The sequence below is a fragment of the Ammodytes marinus genome (genome assembly GCF_949987685.1).
Source record: "Ammodytes marinus genome assembly, chromosome: 21".
Taxonomy (NCBI): domain Eukaryota; kingdom Metazoa; phylum Chordata; class Actinopteri; order Uranoscopiformes; family Ammodytidae; genus Ammodytes; species Ammodytes marinus.
In genome coordinates, this window is record NC_137225.1 from 15,334,440 (window position 1) to 15,358,698 (window position 24,259).

Consider the following 24,259-nt stretch of genomic DNA (forward strand, 5'->3'; position numbering starts at 1 on the left):
TGGTATAGTGCTGAACTAATGAGGCTTTATTTTACATTTTCATGAACAAAGGTATACTAAACATAAATGTAATGTGATTTGTTTCATTATTAATGAACACATCCAAGAAGATATTTATATAACGCAGCCTCAACATTTGTTATCCTTTAAGGTTGTATTGCGCAGCTTTGCAGCAAGCTTGGTGGTCTCTGCTTGATTTGCTGCAGCTGCTAGTTTGACCCGCTGTGCCACATGCCAGGGCTGGTTCTTTTTAGGATGAAGGTTCTGGAAGGAGAGACAAAATAAATCAATAAACCACACACACACACACACTATACAAGTACAAGGTGGAGAGGAGGGACGTCACATTTAAAAAAAATATATATATGACAAGGACACATTACCTTCAGCTTTTTCTTTGCTGGGTCATGCATTGCGCCATGTCGCCATAGGCTTTCCTGATTAAGAAAGAGGGCAGTTACCATCTGCACTGTAGTTCCGTTTTACCAAATATCTGCCACCATCCAAGAATGAAGATAACTGGAGCAGAGTTTGTGCTGCTCAAAACGCATAGTAATTTTCAACAAGCAGCAAACAACTAAATGTACAGTTTATCAGAATAATATAACTTATGCACAGTGTCCACTGGCATTTCCAATGTGGAGAAAAAAAAATAAAAAATCACAAAGCTAAATACCAGTTACCTTGCTCTTGTTATATTGAGGTTGCAGCAGTGTCATTGTGCAGATGTCAAAACAGTCAGCAAGTAAAACACCAGTTTCTAAAACCAGTACACTTGTGATTTGACCCAATAAAATCAAGTGCAGGTTTACCTTCATGGCAAAGCTCTTTTCACAGCCAGGATGTGCACAGCTGAAGGGCTTCTTGCCCCCCTCGTGGTCTCCCTGTACGTGACTCTCCAGGTTAAAGCGACGGCTGAACTTTCTGTCACACCCGTTCTTGGGGCAAGACAGCTTCTTCTTAACCCCGGAGTGCACAATCAGCTCATGCTGCCGCAGGAACCAGGTGTTGTTAAACAGCTTTGTGCACTGTCCACACGGCACCTTGACTGAGAAAAGGTCATTAGAACTAAAAACAAACTCATGAGTAACAATGTACACAATGCAAGTACACACTACACCCAACATTGCAGTCATACCTTTATGCTCTTTTCTGTGCTTAAGATATTCTGTCCACGTCTTTCCCTGAAAAGGACAAGATTCATTCTCACAAGGGTAACCTGCAGGAGAGACAGGGCATATGTTTGTTACGCACACACACACACACACTAAAAAAAAAAAGCCTTCTGATTTTAAACCAACCTGCATGCATTCGCTCGTGAGTCTTCAGTTTGCCTTGAGAGGGAAATTCTCTGGTACAGCCACTGAAGGAACAGCTACTTAAAAAAAAAGATCAATAAAAATATTTAAATGGTGGAGGGCCTAAAAAAAGTTCAGTTATTCTTGCATCAGATGTGCGTCTACTCACTGAAAGGGCAGAATCTGTTGGTGCTCACAGGAATGGGCTTTCAGCTGGTTCTTCTTGTTGAAGTTCTTTCCACAGCCAGCATGCTCGCACTGAACCAAAACAATTAAGAGCAAAAACAACAGTAAACCCAAACTTACGTATGACAAAAAAGTAAAACAATAGTAAAACTTCAGGATTACTGTACTTTATATTGCTTCTCCTTGTGCTGGTGAACTCGAGCCATGTGGTTCTTCATGCCGGTATTGGTTACAAAGGCCTCTGAGCATCCATCAGCCTGACACCTGGAAACCAGAGAGTGGAACCGTTCAAAAAGGCAGCTTCAGAAAAAACCCCAAAGAAGACTACATCTTGCTATTCCCAGTCATCTCAAATGGGGACATGGCATCTTACTTGTGTGGTTTTTCCCCGCTGTGATTGAGCTCATGTCTGGTGAGCTGATAGCGAGTGCAAAAGCTCCTGTCACAGTTCTCACAGGAGAACGGTTTCTGGGGTGAAGGGACACATGAAAACATTGCCATTTTGATATGTACGACTTAAAACGTAATTGCTCTGCTTGCCTATCAGTTTGGAGCCACTTACCAATCCTGTGTGTTTGCAAAGATGAGCCTCTAGCTTCCATGACTTAGTAAATTTAGCTTTACAATCAAAAAATGAGCAAACGTAGCTCTTTTGACTTTGCAACCTCTCCCCCATCTTTAATAAGCGATGTCAGACGTGGTGTTGTGGTTGCAGACAAAACAAATTGTAAAGGAGCAGGACACTTACTGGCCTACAACAAGCAGCTCAGCTGTGCTTCATTTATCTTATTGGAATGTACCAATGAAATTAAGGAAGGGGGTGCCAAACCTCATTGAAATTCTTCTTCTTTTAGCTTTATAGCGGGTTGCAACCATATCTGTCATTGGTGCATACTGCAACCAACTGTACCGGAGTATGTAATAAAAAACAATCCAAATTACATTAAATAGCAACCTATTTAATAATAATAACAAAAAAATACAAGTCATTCATTGAAATTGAAAATAAATATGATATTTAAAACATGTTTACTACTACAACAAATGGACACGTTTTTTTCTTTTTAAAACCTTTACACACTCACACTCAACCTCTTAATTGGCAGTATTAAGCCAGACTCAGCTGTGCAGGATTGTAGGGACAGTAGGTGATCAAAATGACAACATCTACAGTGAGAGGAAATGATTTAGGTCCCAGAGTTGAAAAGTCATCCCTCAAACATTATGTCCATGACTCTTTTCTTCACATTGATTGATTCAGGCTTTAAAAATGTCACCCAGGCTCCTTGCAGTATGTCCCTATCTGTTGACGTGCTCTGTGTGTGTGTGTGTGTGTGTGTGTGTGTGTGTGTGTGTGTGTGTGTGTGTGTGCGTGTGTGTGAGCAGGGAGAGAGGCGACTGTCTGTCTCCATTAATCACACACACACACACACATACACACACACAAACACACAGTATTTACTGCTCTAATCTCATATCTTATCAACCGTCTAATATTGTTTTCTGATAGCTGACATTTATTATAGTCAGAAACTAGTGTCGTCAGTGAGCTCCTTTGAAAGCCACAAACCTGGTTCTAAACCAGCCCTTCTCGATCTCTATGTGTTATTTTTAAAGAATAAATTGTTGTCCTTACAAATGGAAAAGTTATCATTTAAGCCCAAATTTAGATATTAAAGATTTAAACAAAACTGCTTAAAGCAGCAAGACTATGAAAATGCTTCAGCCTTACTGAATGCTAAAACATTGTGTAACAGTAGCACGTGCAAATCAGAGTAATACATTCAGAACAAACAAACTGATTTAGCAATATCTGTATAAAGTTTAAACGATAGCTAGGATTAACCATAATAAGCCACAGGTCATACCAGACCAAATAAGCGTATAGCAGCACAACACCTGAGTGAACTGAAGTAGGCCTAAGTGAGGATGCGTTTGTTTGTTTATTAGTTTAGTGTATTTTTTTTTAGAATTTCTCATTTGATACAGCTATTTGTTCTTTCAAAAGTTTCATAGACTGTGTTTTGATAGAAAAGACAACAATGTTAATCCTTATGGGGGGTGGGGGGGGGGACCACACTGTCAATCCAATGCCACAATCTGCTTGTGTAAACAGGAGAGATGACCCTCTGCGCCCATGCCATGCCCGTATGTGAAACCTTTGACTGACTTTGGTGAATGAGGCCTATTGAGAGCCTGTTGGCCGTTACCTCGGTGCCCTCCCACGCTCCAGGTAAGCACGCCTGGGTCAGTTGACACTGTTATCAGCCTCCTACTCTCCCCATCCGGTCCCTCCTCCTCCACCTCTGCTGTCAGGGCCAGGATCAATACAGCTGGCCCAATATGCACATATATTACTATGCCCTCCCCCCCCCCCCCCCCGATAACCACACAGTCTCTATCACCCCACCTATCACATACAGAGATACAGCTTGCACTCTGTTTGGCCCCGCAGTGGGACTTCTTTGTGCCTTGTCAAACCTAAAGGCCTGTCACACACTGTCACACCCACACATTTGCATCACAGTCACAGATATTACTCTCAAGAGACCACAGAGGGCCTTTTTTCTGTCAGAAGTAGTGACAGATGGGGAGGCCTTGGGAGAACAGAGTTCAAATTTATAACAGAAAATATTAATAGAACAGATGCCACTTATTCAGGTAGGCTACTGTATTGAAGTTGAGTCCTGAGGTATTTACTTCAGTATTTATATTTACATAACTCTGAACGTCTATTCTACTTAAGGGAAAGAGTTTACTTTTTACTTTGCTGAATATTTCCAAATATGCTGTATCTGAAAGTTTAGTTACAAAGTCCATGATGAGCTCATAAATTATGATGAGTGTTCTAGATTAAACTACCCTAACATAATACTGAAATACTGTTCATACATATGTGTATCAATGAAAATAATCCAATAATCAGGTCATGTGAGGCAAGGCAAGGCAAGTTTATTTATATAGCACAATTCAGACACAAAGCCACTCAAAGTGCTTTACAGGGGCAAGATTAGAATACATAAAACACATTCTAAAACATTTAAAAGCGAATAAAAGAAACAAATGAAATAAAAATTGCAGGTTAAAATGGAAACGAAAAAGTCTTCAGACTCGATTTAAGAGAACTGAGAGTTGCAGCAGACCTCAAGTTTTCTGGGAGTTTGTTCCAGATTTTTGGTGCATAATAACTAAAAGCTGCTTCTCCTTGTTTAGTCCTAACTCTGGGGACTGTAAGTAGACCTGTCTCAGACGACCTAAGGGCTCTGGACGGTTCATAACGTATCAGCAGATCAGTAATGTATTTTGGCCCTAAACCATTTAGTGCTTTATAAACCAACATCAGTATTTTGAAATCAATTCTTTGAGTGACAGGAAGCTAGTGTAAAGACCACAGAACTGGGGTAATGTGATCCACTTTTTTGGTCCTAGTGAGGACTCGAGCAGCAGCGTTCTGAATTAGCTGAAGCTGTCTGATAGATTTTTTTGGAAGGCCAGCAAGGACACTGTTACAGTAGTCAAGTCTACTAAAGATAAATGCATGGACAAGTTTTTCTAAATCTTGCTGAGACATAAGCCCTTTAATTCTTGATATGTTTTTTAGGTGGTAGTAGGCTGATTTATTAATTGATTTAATGTGTTTCTTGAAATTCAAGTCGGAGTCTACTACAACACCAAGATTTCTGGCTTGGGGTGTGGTTTCTAGCATAACGGATGTAAGCTGTGCGCTGACTTTTAATTGTTCATCTTTGGCACCAAAGACAATTACTTCAGTTTTGTCGTTGTTTAATTGAAGGAAATTTTGGCCCATCCAATCATTGATTTGTTCAATGCACTTACTCAGTGCCTGTATCGGACTGTAGTCTCCTGGTGATATGGTTATGTAAATTTGTGTGTCGTCTGCATAATTATGGTAGCATAATTTGTTCTTATTCAAAATCTGAGCTAGTGGGAGCATGTAGATGTTAAACAGAAGAGGCCCAAGAATGGAACCTTGGGGGACTCTCCATTCAATATTTGTCCGCTCAGATGTGAAATTTCCTATTGACACATAGTAGTCTCTATCCTTTAAGTAGGATTCAAACCAGCTTAGTACAGTTCCAGAAAGTCCAACCCAGTTTGCTAGTCGATCTAGTAATATGCTGTGGTCAACTGTGTCAAAAGCGGCACTGAGATCCAGTAAAACTAAGACAGAACTTTTGCCACTGTCTGTGTTTAAATGGATATCATTGAGGACCTTAACCAGAGCAGTCTCAGTGCTGTGGTGTTGTCAAAATCCTGACTGGAAAACATCAAAGCAGTTGTTCTTTGCTAAGTAGTTATTTAGCTGTTGATAAACAGCTTTTTCAATGATTTTACTTAAAAATGGTAGGTTAGATACGGGCCTATAATTTTTCATGAGTGATGTATCTAGATTGTTCTTTTTTAGGAGTGGCTTGATGACTGCTGTTTTCAGGTCCTGTGGGTTGGGATACACCTGTCTGAAGGGACATGTTGACAATTTGTAGAACATCTGAGGCCATACAGCTAAAAACAGTTTTAAAGAAGCCTGTGGGCAGAATGTCAAGGCAGCAGGATGAGGAGTTCAGGTGTTGTATAATGTCCTCCAGGTTTTTGTGGTTTATAAGATAAAATTCTGTCATTTCATTTGAATTGATTTTAAGAGGGAACACATATGTTGAACTTGGTATTGATGCAGTGACAGCTTGTCTAATTTTGTGAATTTTCTCAGTAAAGAAGGAGGCACATTCATTGCAGGCTCTGATGGAGAGATGTTCAGACGCTACTGACACAGGAGGCTTTGTTAATCTGTCGACAGTAGCAAACAGGGCACATGCATTGTTGTTGTTTTTGGTGATGATGTCAGAAAAGAAAGACTGCCTTGCATTTCTCAGTTCTGAGTTAAACGTGCACAGTTTCTCTTTGAAGATGTCATAATGAACCTGGAGATTTGTTTTTCGCCACCTGCGTTCTGCTTTACGGCACTCTCTTCTTTCTATTCTGACCTGCGGGACATTTCTCCATGGAGATCTTTTCTTACCAGAGACAACCTTCATCTTAGTGGGTGCAATAGCATCTACTGTATAATACTTGTAAGTTTGCCGTTAAAGTTGTCTAAGAGCTCCTTAACTGAGTTACAGGGGAGGGGTGGTATTGAAGAAAATGCTTGAATGAATGTTTCACTGGTATTTTCTGTAATATACAGAGGTCAAATCATTCATGTTACTCTCCAGTAACATCTCCATAATACTCTATATATTCAACAGAACATACTGTATTGTCAACAGACAATTTCCTCAGTGGACAATAGTGCATAAAGAAATGTGACAGTGAGGTTACAGAGTAACCAAGACACTGTTTCTGTTCATTTTAATGCTTTGAGCAGCACAAATGAAGATCCCATTCATCTTGGTTTGAGGCTGAACATCTCAGAAACAGAGATCTGGGGCCCCATTATATCTCTGTGGCTGGATAACACCAGCAGAGACCAGCGAGGAAGCATGTGTTTTTTGCATTTTGGGGTGAACCATGAATGTTAAATTAAGTGTGAGCCAGGTGAGGCAGCCAGGCTGATAATTGTGAAATTACATATCGTGCAACATTTCCACACACAACTTCTGCTGCGTCGTGTTAGCCTGTCTGTGTCCAATTATCTACTGTTTGTGTGTGTGTGGTTAATGTGTAACACCCCAGGTCGATATGGCTGCTCTGAGCTGACAGACTCAATCTGTGTGTGTCAAACATGTGTGATTAAGGAGTTCATAGTGTTCCACGGCTTTTATCCCCAACCCCTGTCTTTCTGCCCTCCTCCCTCTCTCGCCTGCTCTCTCTTTCTCCTTCTCTGTTTACTCTGCTGTTCCTTCAATCAGTAACTTCCATGAGTCAGTGCCACGCATGACGCTCTGGTGTATCTGTGAAAACACACAAAATATACTTACTGTAGACATAGGCTGTATGATTATCGTATTACTGCCACTCGGAGAAAGCATCTCACAGTATAGAATCATCAAATATTGGACATTTTTAGGTGGAAAAAAGAAATTGAAGTTACACAATGAATGATTATTTTAAGTGTTCAACCATTCAGGTTAGAGCAGTGGGAATATTCAAAAGGATAGAGGCACCATTCATCTTATCTATATTCTAAAAGAAAAATCCTGGCCCAAGCCGATCAATACCAAGGGCTTTGGTTGCCAGTGTGCTCATTGATTGATTGCATTTGATGTCCCCCCCCCCCCCCCCCCCCCCCAAGTTTTAGTTATTTAGGTTGTTGGATACTTATTACTACTTTTCTGATAAGACCCTTGTCTGGAACCCCTGGTAACGAGGGTGAAGAAAGACCTTAACCCCCTGAAGGGTTTATCTCAACAGAATTGGCCTACAAGAGGGATACACAGCGTTCATTTTAATTGAAGAAAGCTCTTCTACTTCTAGAAAATTCAAGTGATGCATGCACCCACGGAAATTAGATAAAAATCCACTATTAGCCTTTTTCCCTCCAGGCCTCTCTCTCTCTCTCACACTCCATCCTGTCAGCAGCTCTCCGTATCTCTGTAAACCGCTGCTAATTCGTGCAAATATTGGGTAAGTACTGAGGTGGGATGAGATAACCTATTTGTCACGTAACCAGCCAGCCATTCAGCCTCCACTGATTAAACAGTACACATCAAGTGGTCCACACACACATTGCTGCAACATCATGACACACACATGAGGTATGACTGATATGTGTATTTTTTTTAAAGACAGAAGAAAATACTCAATAAGAAAGCATACAAAAGACTGATATACTTTAAGAGGATACATTTCTTGTGATTTTATATTCACAAAAAACAGCAGAAAATATGAAGATAACATTATGACATGTCTTCTCAAGCACAAGCATAGACTATTTCAACTGCTGATTTGTGGATTATGGGTTGGGATTATGCATGTGTTGAATTACTATTTTGACTATATGAAAGCAAAATTATTCAATATTGCCATCCTCACTATTCTAAATCGATTGGCAAGTGCCAAAAGAATTCTAACCAACCAAATCATTGATAAGAATCTACAGATCAGCCTGTAAAAGCATAAAATGTTTCAATTTAGTTTACATAGAGCCCATTATCCTGTTTATGTTGCATTTCGTTTTTAATTTGCACTGGAAAACATTATTCTCATGGTTCACAACCTGTATACCTACACAATGTCCTAATGGTGAGTCACAGATATGGTTTTAAGGCTCAATTAAAATAAGTTTCATAATTCAATAAAGCACTTTAGAAGCAGTTATGTGAAAATGTCGTATTCGTCAGTTAGTCTGCTGCCAGGAGTATGTTTATTCTAAGATGGATAACATCCTGATGTACACTGCCACCTACAGCACAACTCTACCTGTGGCTTCCACAGTATTAATGGGTAATCCAACAATGCCACTTATGTCCGGAGTTTACACGTTATAAACACCTGAACAAGTATAACAAATATTTAAAAAACACCCTACACTAATGTTTGACAGTATCACATACATGTTATGAAGCACCTGATCAATTATTCAATGTTTTTATAGTAGAGTTCAGTATTTTAGATAGACTGAGTAGGCCTACAACAGTAGCCTACAGCAACTTCTCCCTGTTGTAGAGGGGGCCAGCAGAAAAATCTTTTATCGCCCCATATTTACCTAATAAATCAGCAAATATCTGTTCAATTGTAGGCCAAATGAAGTGTTTTCAAATGCTGATTTTTGGACTGAGATGCTGCACAGCATCGTCAGAAAGCCGTTTTTGCGCTTTCACCCCCAGTGTAGTTCAACCATGTATCACACAAACCAGAAGTACAAAAAAAAGAACATATATTTATATTGTAGGAAACCATTAATAAGTGGCGAAAAATCCTTTTTCTGCTGACACCCTCTGAGACAGTATAGGCCTACACGCTGACTTTTGCTACAGCACGTTTCTCATGAACTCCTTATAATTGAGCTGACCACCATCTCCATAAGGTAATAGACTAACAATGCATAAAAAGACCTCATACATCCCCACTACAGGAATGCTGAATTGTCCATTCAAATTACACAATACATACTATTCAATAGCATTATTTTCTGCATCGTTACCTAGCCTGGTCCCACCAGATCATGGTACTTCATTTCACTCTAATTTTAACACATATTCAGGGTACACCTATGTGGCACATATTGAACCTCTTAATTTAAAGCTCCAATACAGTTCAGAAGTTTAAATAAAGTTTTGAGCTTTCAATAGCTTGAAATTGGAACACTGATGTTTGACAATTATGGTTTAAAATAAGGCCTCATATTTAAGTTGGCCAAAACCGTAAGGGGCTTGTTATGTCACTATACCAATCTCATGATAGATTTGTCCTACAGATACAAGTGATTATGATATGTATAGACCATGAGACTTTTGTACTAATCAAAAGCTTTTAACTCAAGATATGTTTTTACTTATATTTTTTCCTACGCTATCTTGATCTCCTTGGGTGAATTTTATTGGCATATCTTGCCTTTAATTTGACAAGTAAATCGGTGCAGTGAAACCACCCATTGATGCTTGTCAGACATACAACTTGGAGTGTAAATTGGACAAACCTTTTATACCTGACAGGTGAACGTGTAATGATGTAAAATGCTTGTGACGTGTATCGTTCACTCTCAGATTGCCGGTGAAATAGAAATGCATTTGATTTCATTTTGAACAATCAAAGGAGGAGAATCATCACTGAGTGACAACACATCATAACACTTTAACAAGATAAAAATGTATGAACAGAAGACAGCGTGACAAGCAGTGTGTGTACAAATACTTTTATTTTCTTGAGCACTTTATGCCATGAACTCATAGGGGATGGGCTCCAGCAGCTGTGGTGCGTTCTGCTTGGTGCTGACAAAGTGAGCATTACGAGGAGCTTCGGGCTGAGGAGACAAGAAAGGGGGAATGTTAGGCAATAATAATAATAGAAACCCCAAATAAAAATTAAATAAAAATTAAACGAATACACCATTTTGTTTAAAAATAGTTTAATTAAAAGATGTGATTTAAATTCTAAATGGTCATAATTCTAGGTACATCACATGAATAGACTGGTGGTAAAACCACAAAACTTTACTAAAAACAGCTAATCGTGAATAATTTCATACCTGGCGTTTCAGTTCCACCCAGGTTCCCTTCGTCTTTGCCTCCGTCTTCCTTGCCTCGTTCGCCTTGACGCGCTGCAAGAAACTGTCCCTGCTCTTTGAGTGCTTCACGTGCTCAATGCGCACGTTAATCCTCTTAGCCAGGATCCTGCCCCTGTGAGTGCCAAAAGCATAAATTAGTTGATATACAACAGATACAAATGTTACTAAAACTTGAGTGGTAGATAAAGCTAAAAATTCTAAATTATGCCATTTCAATATCTGCATGCCTTCATTGTTTCCTCAATACAACCCAGGTCAAACAGGAGTTAGGCTGGGGTGCTCAAGGATCAAATACTTTCCCCCATTTGAATGACCACTCAGGACATAAACGGCCCTGGTGGCAAAGTGAAGATGGGGTCCCAAAAGTGTACGAGCAAGCATAGAACAAATATTGAAGCCCCAAGAACATTTTAAGACGATGATTTGGATTGTTGGGAACATGTCCTTCAAAGTGATGTCAAACAAAGACTGTTGTTTTCTGTCTTAAAATTGGACTAACCAAGGTTTAATAACCAATGGAGAAGTCAAAAAACAAATGCCATTTCCTACTTACTTGACCTGCTTGTTGACAATGACGCCGACAGCATGTTGGGTTACGTTGTACACACGCCCGGTCTTGCCATGGTAGCACTTATGAGGCATTCCCTTCTGGATGGTGCCTGTGCCCTGAAAAGTAAATAGCATGAAAAAGTATTACAACAACTAGGTCAACAGTTTCATCATGAATAGCCACATAATAGAACCGATAGGCTTTTAATTTTCCTCCACTATGCCAAATCTGACAATTGATTCTAACTACTATACTAAGATAATTAGTGATTTCCAACTCAATGTCTCTGATCAAGTTTATAAATAATGATTTGCCATATCGCATTCATAGACGTACAAAGTCCCTTTCCAAACAGACTTGAAATCATTGTTATATCACATTTAAGTGCTTTTCACAACAATAAGCCATGGAATATGGCATACAAGTTAGACAACACAAGTCAAATACTAAAATTACTGGCACTATGAAATCACCAAAAACTTAAAAATCAGCCTTTATCCCATTAATATATGTTAATCAACAGGTAGACCTGAATTTGCAAGTTTAACTCACTCAAGTTTGACTCACTCAAATCAATAATTCAAAGTCAAAAGGCATGATGAGGAGGCTTACCTTGATATCGACAATGTCTCCTTTCTTGTAGATGCGCATGTAAGTGGACAGGGGAATTGGACCTTTGGGGTGAATGCAGTCAATTAAAACCAATTTTTCCAAAACACAATTAATAAAATGATGAATGCATTTGAAGTTTGATATGTTTTTAAATGTGTACTCACCATGCTTGCGGAATTGCCTGCTGAACATGTACCTCGTCCCCCTCCTCTTGCCTCTGGTGTTCGTCATGATGCCTGATGTCTAAGAGAAAACATTATAGTTAGTCCTGATGGAGCCAAAAACTTGCTTTCAATTAAGACAGATAAGTTGAATGTAAATGGAAAATGACTAGTAAATTAAAAGGGAGACTACTTTATTATCATTGCTTCAATGCAGCAAAAGAGAATGGGATGTTAGAACAGTAATGTTCCTCAGTATTACACGAAATACGTCCTTTTATATACACCATATCAGGGTGAGGGCGATATGACTGCAGTGACAACCCTTAAACGCCACCTGACTCAAATTAAAGTGTTAATCGTCTCTTAACAGCTGATTGAGTGTATGACCACAAGAACTGTAAAGACGCGCACATGAGGGAAAAAGCCCCTAATAGTTGTATGTTCAATTTGACTTTATACACCGTCTGTCGATGATATGCTATTGTGTATGCACGGCTAACAAGTGATAAACATCAAGCAGACAAGCGAGGTACAAATTCGTTTGGCAGCATCCTAACTGCATTTTTACAGTATTGTTAACAACCGAATATTCACGATCAATGCCGTGTAAAGATGCGTTAAAGCGAGAAAATACGGTATCTGCTTATCGTTCCTCTGCCTGCAGGGCCCACATGGAGAGCCACGCTGCGGCTCCTGCTCACTTTCAACGGGAGATTTAGCTCTGGGGATCGTTTAAACAGAGTATATTGTACCACTGCGGTGTAAGGGAAGAGCTGTGGTGCGAATATTAACGTTAATGTGTACGAATGAAACAATAAAAAGGTAGAAAATAACATTTAACACGGAGAAGATCTTACCCCCGGTCACTACAAGATGGCGGGTACGGCGGAAAGAGAGATCTCAGGCCCCCAGACTCCGCCTTGTAAAATACATCTGAGGTATGCCGCGACACTGCCTGTACCAAATGATTGTGACGCTAAATCTATTATATAAACTATATGCGCTAAACAAAGTAATTGAAAAGTGGTCAGCAGTTTCTGAGTTCAGCTCATTGAAGAATTACAATAGAACCCTAACGAGCTACAATACGTAATACCATTCTTTGATGATTTATTATTGTATTTATTTGACTGTGTATCTACATCTATTAAGTAACAACAAGAGAATAATCCTTGGACACGTGGTTCTTAGGATGCAATTCATGCAAGTCCTTTTTCGATTTTTTTCCCTCTCATCCGTTGTTTGGAACAGTTTTATACATTTTACGACGGCGCAAATGTAGCCTATCGTTCTATGGTAGTGATACGCATGCGCAACACTTTTGCAAAACGAGCCTTCAATGGTTTTGGATGATACTTTATGAAATATGTTGTCAATATAAATTGTTTACTCCGAAAAGTAATACTTTCTTGGAAAGCTAGTCCGCATGTGTTAAATGTTTGGCCCGACCATGGGCCCGATACTAAGTGATCGTTTTTACCGACTGTGATTGGGCGAAGACGGAAGCAATAACAGTGAATCATCTCTTTTTTCTTCCGTGGTTGGACTTTCCGTCGCTAGCTCGGCACTATCGCCTGTCTGCTCACGAGGAAGGAGCCAGCCCAGTCTTGTCAGAGCGCGGCCGTTTGGTGGAAGATGGCGCTAGCCGAATGGAAATCCTAATGACAGTTTCCAAATTTGCCTCTTTTTGTACCATGGTGAGTACACGGCGGACTCATGCTAGCAATAGTCCGGCTGTTGGTTTATACGGAACCCGCGGCTGCACTGTTATTTGCGTTTAAACCGGGGTTGAAAAATAAAAGCAGATAATTCCTGTGTCCGTGCTAGCCAAGCAGTTTTACGACCACAGCAAAGCAAAGCAGCCACCCACCGCTTCTTCGCCCTGGCGTTTTTGCTAGAAACAGTAGCTAGACACTATTTAAACTGTGTGGACTAATTTTTAAGTCATAGCTTGACAACTCATTGAATCATTATTTACCACAGCCTTTTTGAGCACGGTGACAGTGCACCTGCTGCAGCTGGGAGCTAACTAGCTAACTAGCAGGGAAACTAAAGCGAAACCAGTGTCAAAGCTAGCCAACACCTGGAACACAGCTGGATAATGGATGACTTCAGACAAGGACACGATTAGTCTCTGCAGTATGTGTTTCGTGTACGATAACTGTGAAAAGGCTACATTGGTTTGTGGCCTTTGACAAACTACGAGATCTTATTATCGCAGGCAATGACGACATGGTTTAACAGTTAGCTGCGCAGCTGTGGACCCGTTCCAGGTGCATGTCCACTCTACACAGTTGATTGCTACATTACATCGTGATCTTTTAACCCTTACCAAAATATGCTAGAGGGATGTGCGTTTCATAAAACAGCCCGGTGCTTAATTCAATATATGTACAATAGCATATTTTCTACTTGAACACTTGTATTTTTTGCCGTGTCAATACTTTTAATGTTTTTGTTTTATACAGTTGTGTTCAAAATAATAGCAGTGTGTTTAAAAAGTGAGGCAAGATTAAAAACCTTATCATAGCTTTTATTTCCAAACACGCTAATGCATTGGGGACATTGCACATTCTATTCCAAATCCAAATATGAAGAAACATTTGTCAAATGTTTCTTCATCTTTACAGAAAGTGAAGAAAAAGGAATATTAGACTGTTAAAAAAAATAGCAGTGTCTGCATTTTTCTTTACAACTCAAACATTTACTGTATCAACTGAAAAATGCATGAAGATTTAGCTTTCCTATGAATCACTGAAATACTATTTAGTTGTATAACCTCTGTTTCTGAGTACTGCTTCACATCTGTGTTGCATGGAGTCGACCAACTTATGGCACCTGTGAACAGGTGTTTCAGCCCAGGACGATTGGACTACATTCCACAATTCCTTTGCATTTCTTGGTTTTGCCTCAAAAACAGCATTTATGATGTCACCACATAGGTTTTCTATTGGATTAAGGTCCAGGGATTGGGCTGGCCACTCCATAATGTTAATCTTGTAGGTCTGGAACCAAGATCTTGTTCGCTTACTGGTGTGTTTGGGGTTGTTGACTTGTTGGAACACCCATTTCAAGGGCATTTCCTCTTCAGCATAAGGCAACATGACCTCTTCAGGTATTCTAATGTATCCAAACTGATCCATGGTATGTGATCAATGGACCCGACACCATAGTATGAGAAACATCCCCATAACATGATGTCTGCGCCACCATGCTTCACTGTCTTCAAAGTGTACTGTGGTTTAAATAGGGGCCTCAGACGACCCCCAAACACTGAATTCAAGCCACAGTACACTTTGAAGACAGTGAAGCAGAGGTTATACAACTAAATATTAGTTCAGTGATTCATTGGAAAGCTAAATCTTCATGCATTTTTCAGTTGATACAGTAAATGTTGGAGTTGTAAAGAAAAATGCAGACACTGCTATTTTTTTGACCAGTCTAATATTCCTTTTCCTTCACTTTCTGTAAAGATGAAGAAACATTTGACAAATGTTTCTTCATATTTGGATTTGGAATAGAATGTGCAATGTCCCCAATGCATTTGCGTGTTTGGAAATAAAAGCTATGATAAGGATTTTGAACTTGCCTCACTTTTTTAAACACACTGCTATTATTTTGAACACAACTGTACAAGCAGCAGCACACTACTTTGAAAATACAGATCTGCTGCTATCTTAGCAAGCAACTACTTTAAAATGAAATGAAGGCATTGGTTCCTTTGTCATTTACTTGAAATTAATTGCTGAAAATACAGCTTTATGGTAATTTGTTGTGGGGGTCTCTTTGCATTTAAGGGCGCCAATGCCTCTGCTCTGGAGAAAGAGATTGGATCTGAGCAGTTTCCGGTCAATGAGCACTACTTTGGCCTTGTCAATGTAAGTGAATGATTTACATTTCAAGATTCACTGTTTTGCATATCATCTCCACCTCACTCATACTCTCACTGATTTTGCCTCATGCGAAATGTGACTGTAGTTCGGGAACACCTGCTACTGCAACTCGGTGCTGCAGGCTCTGTACTTCTGCCGGCCATTTCGGGAGAAGATCTTGGCTTACCGCAGTCAGCCTCGGCGGAAGGAGAACCTGCTCACCTGCCTGGCCGACCTCTTCCACAGTATTGCCAACCAGAAGAGGAAAGTGGGTGTCATACCGCCCAAGAAGTTTATCACTCGGCTACGCAAGGAGAATGGTGAGAGGAAACTGATTTAAACTTAGCGGAGTGTCGAATCATCGCTTGAAGAAATGCTAATCCTTAGCTAACTTGTAAAGAATAGCTGAATCTGAAGTCTCTGTCTTTGTACTTTCTTCCTCAGAGCTGTTTGACAACTACATGCAGCAGGATGCTCATGAGTTCCTGAACTACCTGCTCAACACCATCGCAGATCTGCTGCAGGAGGAGAGGAAGCAGGACAAGACCAACGGCCGCGTTGCCAACGGCACGTTGGACTCTCAGAACAACAACAGCAACGCCACGCCCGCTCCCACCTGGGTCCATGAGATCTTCCAAGGCACTCTGACCAACGAGACACGCTGCCTCACATGTGAAACGGTGAGCTGCTGGCTAACTGATGTTTTCATACAAAGGGGAAGTTTAGATGGCTTTACTATTCAGGTATGAAGTTTAACTTTCATGGATGCAGCTTCTTGTCAGAGGAGCAGAACAGCTTAGTTTGTATGCAAAAACAATGTTTTATGTGATACAAAAGATAGTCCATATCAAGACATCCAGCTGACATATTGGCCTGGTACTTCGGTTCTGTTATTTACAGCATCTTATGATCTCCTTTTCATTCACTTCAGATAAGCAGCAAAGATGAGGACTTTCTGGACCTTTCTGTGGACGTAGAACAGAATACCTCCATCACACACTGCCTCAGGTAAGATGACCGCATAAAGAGCCAGAGCTGCATCAGGAAGTGAGGAAGCACAATATGTAGTTGATTGTCCGAAATCGGACACTATTTTGATAATAAACGTCACATAATTTCAAATTCCAGTGGTTCCAGCTTTTCATAGTAGGACTTTGCTCGTCTCTTTTTAAACATTTTTTTTACATCTTATGGAACTGAATGTCATTTAAACTGATGATCAGGCAAAGCAGTAACTTGAAGGTACCTCGGGCTCTGGAAAATTGTGATATACGTTTTTCACTATATTCAGGAGGTTTTCAAACACTAAACAGTTGATACATTTAAGAACATATTTGTAATGTGAACATGGACATTTACTAGAATGACAGCACTAGTCACTGTTGAATGGCTTTGAGCCTCTTTCAGATTTTAAGCATGTAACTTACAAAGTGGGACTGTTGTGTTTAGTTATAAAATATTTATATGTTTTAAAGATTATTGCTAACCAGTCTGAACATTATAAAGAATACACTTTGGACTTGAGTCCTTCACCAAACTGCATGGGGAGAATGCAGTGTTTTGAAAGCAATTCACTTATTTGCAGATGTGGACTGCAGATTGTACACTCACTAGTTTTCTCTTTGTGACTTCTCAGAGGTTTCAGTAACACAGAGACACTGTGCAGTGAGTACAAATACTACTGTGAAGAATGTAGAAGCAAGCAGGAGGCTCATAAGAGGTTAGTATACAGCTTTGTTCTTACTCTGTGTCTTCTAGGCACGTGTTAATCTAATGCATGTCTGTGTGTGGTTGGGTATTTAGCTATTATGTCTGACACTATTATTTTGTGACGTAGGATGCGTGTTAAGAAGCTGCCAATGATCTTGGCTTTGCACCTTAAGCGCTTTAAGTACATGGAGCAGCTGCAGCGCTACACCAAGCTGTCCTATCGCGTCGTCTTCCCCCTGGAGCTCCGCCTCTTCAACACCTCCGGGGACGCCACCAATCCCGAGAGGCTCTACGACCTGGTCGCTGTGGTGGTGCATTGTGGGAGGTGAGTAGGCGCTCACACACAGTCAGAATACAACACATTTTTGAAAACGGTCTCCACAGCAACAAGAGACAGGCAAACACATCCTTGTTCCAATTATATAAATGTATCTGAACCCATTAGCAGAAGAATAGAGATGCATTAGAATCTACACAACATCACAAAGGAGAAAACACAAACCCTCATTCATCATTGTTTAGCTAGGCCGTACTTCATCTCAGTGCTGGTTTTTACCCAGTGTGATCGGGAGTCTGTCTGTCTGTGTTTAAATAAGTTAATTCCCTGCTTTTCACACAGTGTATGCTAAACCGACATCAGCCCAGCACAATTCTGAATATTATTTATTTACAAAATTATATTTAAAGGTCAAATTTGTCTGGATTTGAGAAGGTTAGTCAGGAGTCTTACAGACGTAAATTAGCTATCTGGTTGAGTGTCTTAAGTATTCCTTATTCCTTTGGCCCAACGCTACCATTTCAGCTCCCTCTTGTCAGAGTTTTATGAAATCTTCATCTTACTATGTAGATAGACATCAGTGTGTGTCTGTGCTTTGAATATCTCGCCAACTGTTCGTCTGATCTACTTCACACTTAGTGGTTGTGTTGCTAAGGATCCAAGGGAGTGCAGTGTCTAGTGTTAAGTTGTTCGGCTCGCGGTTTTGTAGAAAACAGCCCACAACCTTACCTTACCAACAGGGACAGGAGGGGGCCGCTACATTAATAGTGGGAAAAGGCATACATCACTATCACACCACAACGAGGGCAAAGGCACATCCAGAACAGGCACTGCAGTTTTATAGAGTAAAAGGTCTTGTGTATGTCTGTCCTTCAAATAACTTGCCAACTGCTCGTCCCCTGTACTTACTGTAGCACTTGCTGGATGTGTTGCTGAGCACCTAAGGGAGTGGAGTGCCAAGTTTAAAGCTGTTTGGATCAGCAATTCAAAGCTGTGTGCAGCGGCCAGAAAGGATGAAAGTGTGGCATTACCGTAACAGCACAAATTGACACGCATCATAATCCAAGCTGCTGATCCGGCACATGTCCAGAACAGACACTGCATTAGTAAACTTCAAATGTTGAACTAATAAAAATGTTAAAGGTTTCTTCATCCACTCGTACATGTATAGTAACACTCACAGGGAGGTCAGTCAAATCAAGAGTGTTTTAAGACACCATTGTTGATGCTTCGTATGTGTTGGGCATTTTTAAAATCGGGATAATACAATACTAGATGCTAAAGTTTACTTAAATACAATCTTCTATTTCTTTTAAAGTGGTCCAAACAGAGGGCACTACATTGCCATTGTGAAAAGTCACGACTTCTGGTTGCTGTTTGATGATGATATTGTAGAGGTAAGTGTCAGTTTTTATATACGTATGATTTAGCATTAACAGAAACATTGCATACATTTTTCCTCACCGTGCCGTGTGTCTTCTTTCTGTTGGTGTAGAAAATCGACGCTCAGGCCATAGAGGAGTTCTACGGTCTCACTTCTGAAATCTCCAAGAACTCTGAGTCGGGCTACATCCTCTTTTACCAGTCCAGAGACTAAAGGTGGTGCCAAGACCAAACAAAACCTGGAGAAAGTTCTCTGTTCCCTCTCTGTGGGGAGAACCCTAAACGCACCACGTGTCCAACCCGCCCGCGCAGCTCTAATTCATACTTGTGCTTTTACGTACTCAGCACTGCAGCTCAGTAAAAGTTCCAACTATCTACCAGTTGTCTATGTCCTTACCGCCCCGAGCCCGCCCCTCCCACTCACATCCACTTCACTCTGACTGGACCCTGCTGCTGCTGCTGCTGCTGCTGCTGCTGCTGCCGGGACAATGAGACGATGATGAATGAAAACTGTCATGATTGTTTTTAAAAGAAGACTTTGAATGAGGGTTGTACAGACACAGGTTGGTCGTATGAGTGGCGTATTAGTTTTGCCTTGGGTGTGGGGTCAAATGGGTATTTAATAATTCATATAATGTAATACTGGCCTGGTGTCTTCACCCCACACACTGTTAACATGCTCTGGGATTTGCTGAGAGTGGATCATGGATGATGTAAGGGAGGATGGGGGCGTGTGTGGGGAGGCGAAGGAAGGGGAGTGTCCCACCCATGGGGCACACTATGTTGTATATTTCTACAGTGTACAGGATGGTATTTGTATAAATATTACAAGAGGATAATATTATTGGAAAATGTTTAACCCTTAAGAAGATGTATTAACACTATGGTGCACTTTTGATACCGTTTTGTAGGTGTTGGCAAGTTTAATGTGAGGGTTTGCTTAACAAGGCCTGTTGTGAAGCAATCATTTTCTGTTTTAAAGAAAAAGAAATAAAGCCGGTAAGATTGAGGCCCGGTGTGTGCTCTCATTCATTTCTGTGTCCTACAGGTGCGCACTGATGACTCATACGCAGCTCAACATTGCCTCTTAGCGGCGCCACCTGGTAAACCCCGCTCTCCCACCAACAGGAGCTATTAATAATCCATTCAGATTCGAAAGACAGGTGCTTTTGAAAAATGATACACAAGCCGACACAACGTTTGGTCAGCTCACTGGCCACATGTACATCTACATTACCATAGTCACCTATCACCAGCCACAGATCTAATAGAGGCGATGCTGGAAGGATGGAGAGATGAGGGAGAAGATGGAGGACAAGAGAGAGGAGGGGAGCTGGTGACACACATCAGGGCTGCTGTTAATAGCTCAGACAGGACAAGAATAGCAGGTCTCTGCCTCCAGCATCTTCATATGAGAGACCAGTTGGGCAGCACAAAATCCCAAAAACTGACGAAGGCAGCTGTTGAAGTGCATAGTGCAGGTTGGTCAGGTAATAAATAAGCTTCTATCAGTTGGGAACAAATGTTGCAGCATGTCATGCCCGTGTTGGGAAAAACGCGTGTTTGGTTGTTATAATAATTGAAGGCGGGACGGGAAGTGAAACAAATGTGGCTTTTGGACACTCAGAACACACACCTGTCTTTGTCCTTGAGACAGCACGGACTAGACATTTAAAGGAGTTCAACCAGTCTCTCGGGGTCTGCTGGCCCCTTTTGGGACTCCTCCTTCATCATCGACCTCCCCTCCCCACACAAACACACACCCTCCTCTCCCTCTCATCCACCGCTGCTCCCCGCACAGCCGCAGTCTACGGCGATGCGCCGTTAACGGCAGAGCCGCTCCGCGCTCTTTTCTTCTTCCACCACCATCATCATCGTTGCTTCCAGGCAGAAAGGACCAGCATCCCCCCCTTCCCTCCCCGGGCTACGTCTCTGTCCGCCGGCGCTGCACCATCCTTATCGATAACATGGACGGCAGCCGTTCTTCCAATTAGACGGGAAGTGTCACCTCACTGAGTCAAGGTAGGCTGATTATTGAGCATCCGTTACAGCAGCCTGTCCCCCTCCCCTCCCCCTTTTTCTCCCACCTCTTCCTCAAGCAACCCCCTCCTGCTGACCTGGAGCAGCCGCTGTGTGTATCTGGTGCTATAGGTGCAGAGAGGGTAAAGCAGCACCATATGGCCACCATCGCGTTAAGAACAGGCTGTATTTCCATGACGGGTGCGGTATCTGCTGCTTTGCAGAGAGCGGCACTTTGTGTCTGACAACAGCGTGAAATTTTGCCGGTTGCCGGTAAAGGCTTATCCATATAGGCTACTCTCTTGGGAAATGTGGCATGAAATTAACTGCAAAGCCTAGGCTACTTTGGTTTCCTATTATGCTTTTTTCTTTCCCTTGTGTCCATACATTAATTATTAGTGGCTCTTCACGCGTGCTGTAGCCTAACCTAAATGCCACTGTTATATGACCGTCACTGGGTTTATATACTATCTACACAAGACCAGCTGAAATGCACATTTCTATCACTGTAGTGTTTTGCTGTGTAAAACGAATGAAAGCCAGAATGAAAAGTTAAATGGTGTAGCTCAAGGGCTTTCTGTTCTCCTTCTGTGCTCCTGCGCAATGTCCTTGCACAGGCAACATACAGTGTTCTGCCTTTGCATAACACTATGTTTTATGCACAGGCATAAAACATACAAGTGCAGTGGCGTGCATAGAGGGGGGCAGGAGAGCAAACTGCCCCACTGTGTCACCTTTAGTGCGTGACAGACCAAGACAGACACGTGTTACAGATTTATTTATGGTCATTCTTCTACTCCCTGTTTTGTTTTGACCATGAAAGGGTTCATACAACCAGTGTTGGTTTGTATTATCTGATATTCAACTCAGCTATCGTAACATTGTGTTTGTTTGTGTTGATTTCAGGCGCTGGGCAGAATGAGTGAAGAGCCAGCAGTCACCCCCGGTTGGCCTGACCCGACAGGGTGGGCCAGCGGAGGCGGAGGACCCATGGACAACATCACCAGCTTTGGGACGTTCACTCCGGACTACCTCGCGCCCAGCCAGCTGCCCCTGCTGGTCAACCCCTGGGACATTGTGCTGTGCTCATCGGGGACGTTGATCGCCTGTGAGAACGCCCTGGTGGTGCTGGTGATCTGGCAGAACCCTGCGCTGCGTGCTCCCATGTTCCTGCTGATCGGCAGCCTGGCGCTGGCCGACCTGCTGGCCGGCCTGGGCCTGGTGCTTCACTTCACCTGTGCCTACTTGCTCCAGTCGGACGCGGCCCAGTTGCTGACGGTGGGCCTGGTGGTGGCCTCCTTCTCGGCCTCAGTCTTCAGCCTGCTAGCCATCACCATCGACCGCTACCTGTCGCTGTACTACGCCCTCACCTACAACTCTGAGCGGACGGCGGCATTCACCTACAGTATGCTGGTGCTGCTGTGGGGCCTGTCCCTGTGCCTGGGCCTGCTGCCGGTCACGGGGGTCAACTGCCTGGCAGAGGAGGCCACGTGCAGCGTGGTGCGGCCGCTCACTAAGAACTACATCGCGGTGCTGTCTGTCTCCTTCCTGCTGCTGTTCGGCCTCATGCTGCAGCTCTACATACAGATCTGTAAGATCGTCATGCACCACGCCCACCAGATCGCCCTGCAGCACCACTTCCTGTCCGCCACGCCCCACTACGTCACCACGCGGAAGGGCGTGTCCACCCTGGCCATCATCCTGGGCACCTTTGCGGCCTGCTGGATGCCCTTCACCGTCTACGCTCTCATCGCCGACTACACCTACCCCCCGCTCTACACCTACGCCACCCTGGTGCCCGCCACCTACAACTCAGTCATCAACCCAGTCATCTACGCCTTCAGGAACCAGGAGATCCAGAAGGCGCTGTGGCTGGTGTGCTGTGGCTGCGTGCCCGCCAGCGTGGCCCTTCGAGCGCGGACCCCAAGTAACGTCTGACCCAGCAGACCCAGGTGGTAAGAGAGAGGCGGCCTGGGTCAGCGCTGGCTGCTCCTCACTGGATGTGTTTCTGGTGGCAAAGGGAGCATCAGCTGCAGTGGAGGTCAGGGGAACCTGGCCTCTGTTCTGCCTGTAGGTGCTACTGGCAGAGGCAGTTTGGTTAACTATCCACAGCCCATGGGGATGGATCGATGGCATTCTTTTCTTTGTTACACTCACAATAGGGCAAGTTATGTCACTGTCTTTCCCAGTAAAGGCGGCCCCCCTCCCGTGCAACCTAGCAGTGCCACGCCCTTCCTCTGTTCTGCAGAGAGCGCTAAGTGCATCACGTGTTCTTCAGCTGTATATATAAATGTGCAAACTGTAGTTAACAGCGCTGGAGCTTTGGTTGACACGTGCTTGTTTCGTTTTTTCTTCTTCAAACGTTGGGGAGGAATTATTAGTTTGCGCGCGTGCGTTAAAGCGCACGGCAGATTAAAAAAGCAGGCGCGTGCGCTGAGAACAGGAGAGAAGAGAGCAGCCGCGGCTCAATAAGCAGGCATTTCCACATAAAGCCCGTCTGGAGCAGCATCCCGGCGCTCTGCTGCTGCACTCTGAACGTGCGTCGAAAGCTAAACAGCCGCGGAGAGCTATAAATAGACCCGGCGCCCTCTGATCCTGAGTCCTCCACAGACGCCGAGAGAGAAATCAAGCTGTTTCTATTTCTTCTTCTTCTCCTGCTCACTTCTCCAATTCTCTCTCTTTCTCTCTCTCGCTGTCTGTCTGTCTGTCTGTCTGTCTGCCTTTTTTATGCCTCTGGATTGTGCTTGAATGTGTTTTAGTCTAACTCCTCCCCTCACTTTGTTTAATTAATATTATCAGAGGCACCAGACCATATATAGGCCCATCGGATTATGTAATCACTTCATGTCCCTCCTCAGTCATTCTTCGAATTTAGATTGCTAATGAATTTTAGCAATATAATTTATATATGTTTAAATCATAATTCGTTCAAGAAAATCCCACAAATTGGATTAATGGTATCTTTTTAAAACGATAACACAACTATTAAATGTAACCCCCCTCA

At 42.4% G+C, this 24,259-nt stretch overlaps 4 protein-coding genes across 4 annotated transcripts; 2 read left to right on the forward strand and 2 right to left on the reverse strand.

Moving 5' to 3' along the window:
* Nucleotides 1-129: 129 nt before the first annotated feature.
* Nucleotides 130-2,195, reverse strand: gtf3ab (general transcription factor IIIA, b; the record flags this gene model as incomplete). Its single annotated transcript, XM_080050057.1, has 9 exons — nucleotides 2,047-2,195; nucleotides 1,858-1,952; nucleotides 1,652-1,748; nucleotides 1,468-1,556; nucleotides 1,302-1,375; nucleotides 1,139-1,219; nucleotides 813-1,048; nucleotides 384-437; nucleotides 130-264 (listed from the first exon to the last, which is right to left on the reverse strand). The coding sequence occupies exons 1-9, from the start codon at nucleotides 2,158-2,160 to the stop codon at nucleotides 130-132; spliced, it is 975 nt and encodes a 324-aa protein (XP_079906183.1). The 5' UTR covers nucleotides 2,161-2,195.
* An 8,085-nt stretch (nucleotides 2,196-10,280) lies between these two features.
* rpl21 (ribosomal protein L21) lies at nucleotides 10,281-12,896 on the reverse strand. The gene is made up of 6 exons (XM_080050280.1): nucleotides 12,852-12,896; nucleotides 11,995-12,073; nucleotides 11,831-11,892; nucleotides 11,222-11,334; nucleotides 10,630-10,780; nucleotides 10,281-10,404 (listed from the first exon to the last, which is right to left on the reverse strand). The coding sequence occupies exons 2-6, from the start codon at nucleotides 12,059-12,061 to the stop codon at nucleotides 10,315-10,317; spliced, it is 483 nt and encodes a 160-aa protein (XP_079906406.1). The 5' UTR covers nucleotides 12,062-12,073; nucleotides 12,852-12,896; the 3' UTR covers nucleotides 10,281-10,314.
* Nucleotides 12,897-13,333: 437 nt separating this feature from the next.
* Nucleotides 13,334-20,246, forward strand: usp12a (ubiquitin specific peptidase 12a). The gene is made up of 9 exons (XM_080049747.1): nucleotides 13,334-13,691; nucleotides 15,792-15,872; nucleotides 15,973-16,186; nucleotides 16,311-16,546; nucleotides 16,798-16,874; nucleotides 17,503-17,586; nucleotides 17,704-17,901; nucleotides 19,172-19,250; nucleotides 19,349-20,246. The coding sequence occupies exons 1-9, from the start codon at nucleotides 13,644-13,646 to the stop codon at nucleotides 19,448-19,450; spliced, it is 1,119 nt and encodes a 372-aa protein (XP_079905873.1). The 5' UTR covers nucleotides 13,334-13,643; the 3' UTR covers nucleotides 19,451-20,246.
* Nucleotides 20,247-22,173: 1,927 nt separating this feature from the next.
* gpr12 (G protein-coupled receptor 12) lies at nucleotides 22,174-23,193 on the forward strand (the record flags this gene model as incomplete). The annotated part of the gene is made up of 1 exon (XM_080049838.1): nucleotides 22,174-23,193. One exon carries the CDS (start codon nucleotides 22,174-22,176, stop codon nucleotides 23,191-23,193), a length of 1,020 nt encoding a protein of 339 aa, XP_079905964.1.
* Between the last annotated feature and the right edge of the window lie 1,066 nt (nucleotides 23,194-24,259).

Bases quoted from the DNA above. Each gene is read 5' to 3' on its own strand.
- rpl21 (XM_080050280.1), bottom strand. From the start codon at position 12,061: ATGACGAACACCAGAGGCAAGAGGAGGGGGACGAGGTACATGTTCAGC. The intron at 11,335-11,830 runs GTAAGCCTCCTC...TTTACTTTTCAG, and splicing joins GAGACATTGTCGATATCAAG to GGCACAGGCACCATCCAGAA. The intron at 10,405-10,629 runs GTATGAAATTAT...TTGTCTCCTCAG, and splicing joins GGGTGGAACTGAAACGCCAG to CCCGAAGCTCCTCGTAATGC.
- usp12a (XM_080049747.1), top strand. From the start codon at position 13,644: ATGGAAATCCTAATGACAGTTTCCAAATTTGCCTCTTTTTGTACCATG. The intron at 15,873-15,972 runs GTAAGTGAATGA...ATGTGACTGTAG, and splicing joins ACTACTTTGGCCTTGTCAAT to TTCGGGAACACCTGCTACTG. The intron at 16,875-17,502 runs GTAAGATGACCG...GTGACTTCTCAG, and splicing joins TCCATCACACACTGCCTCAG to AGGTTTCAGTAACACAGAGA.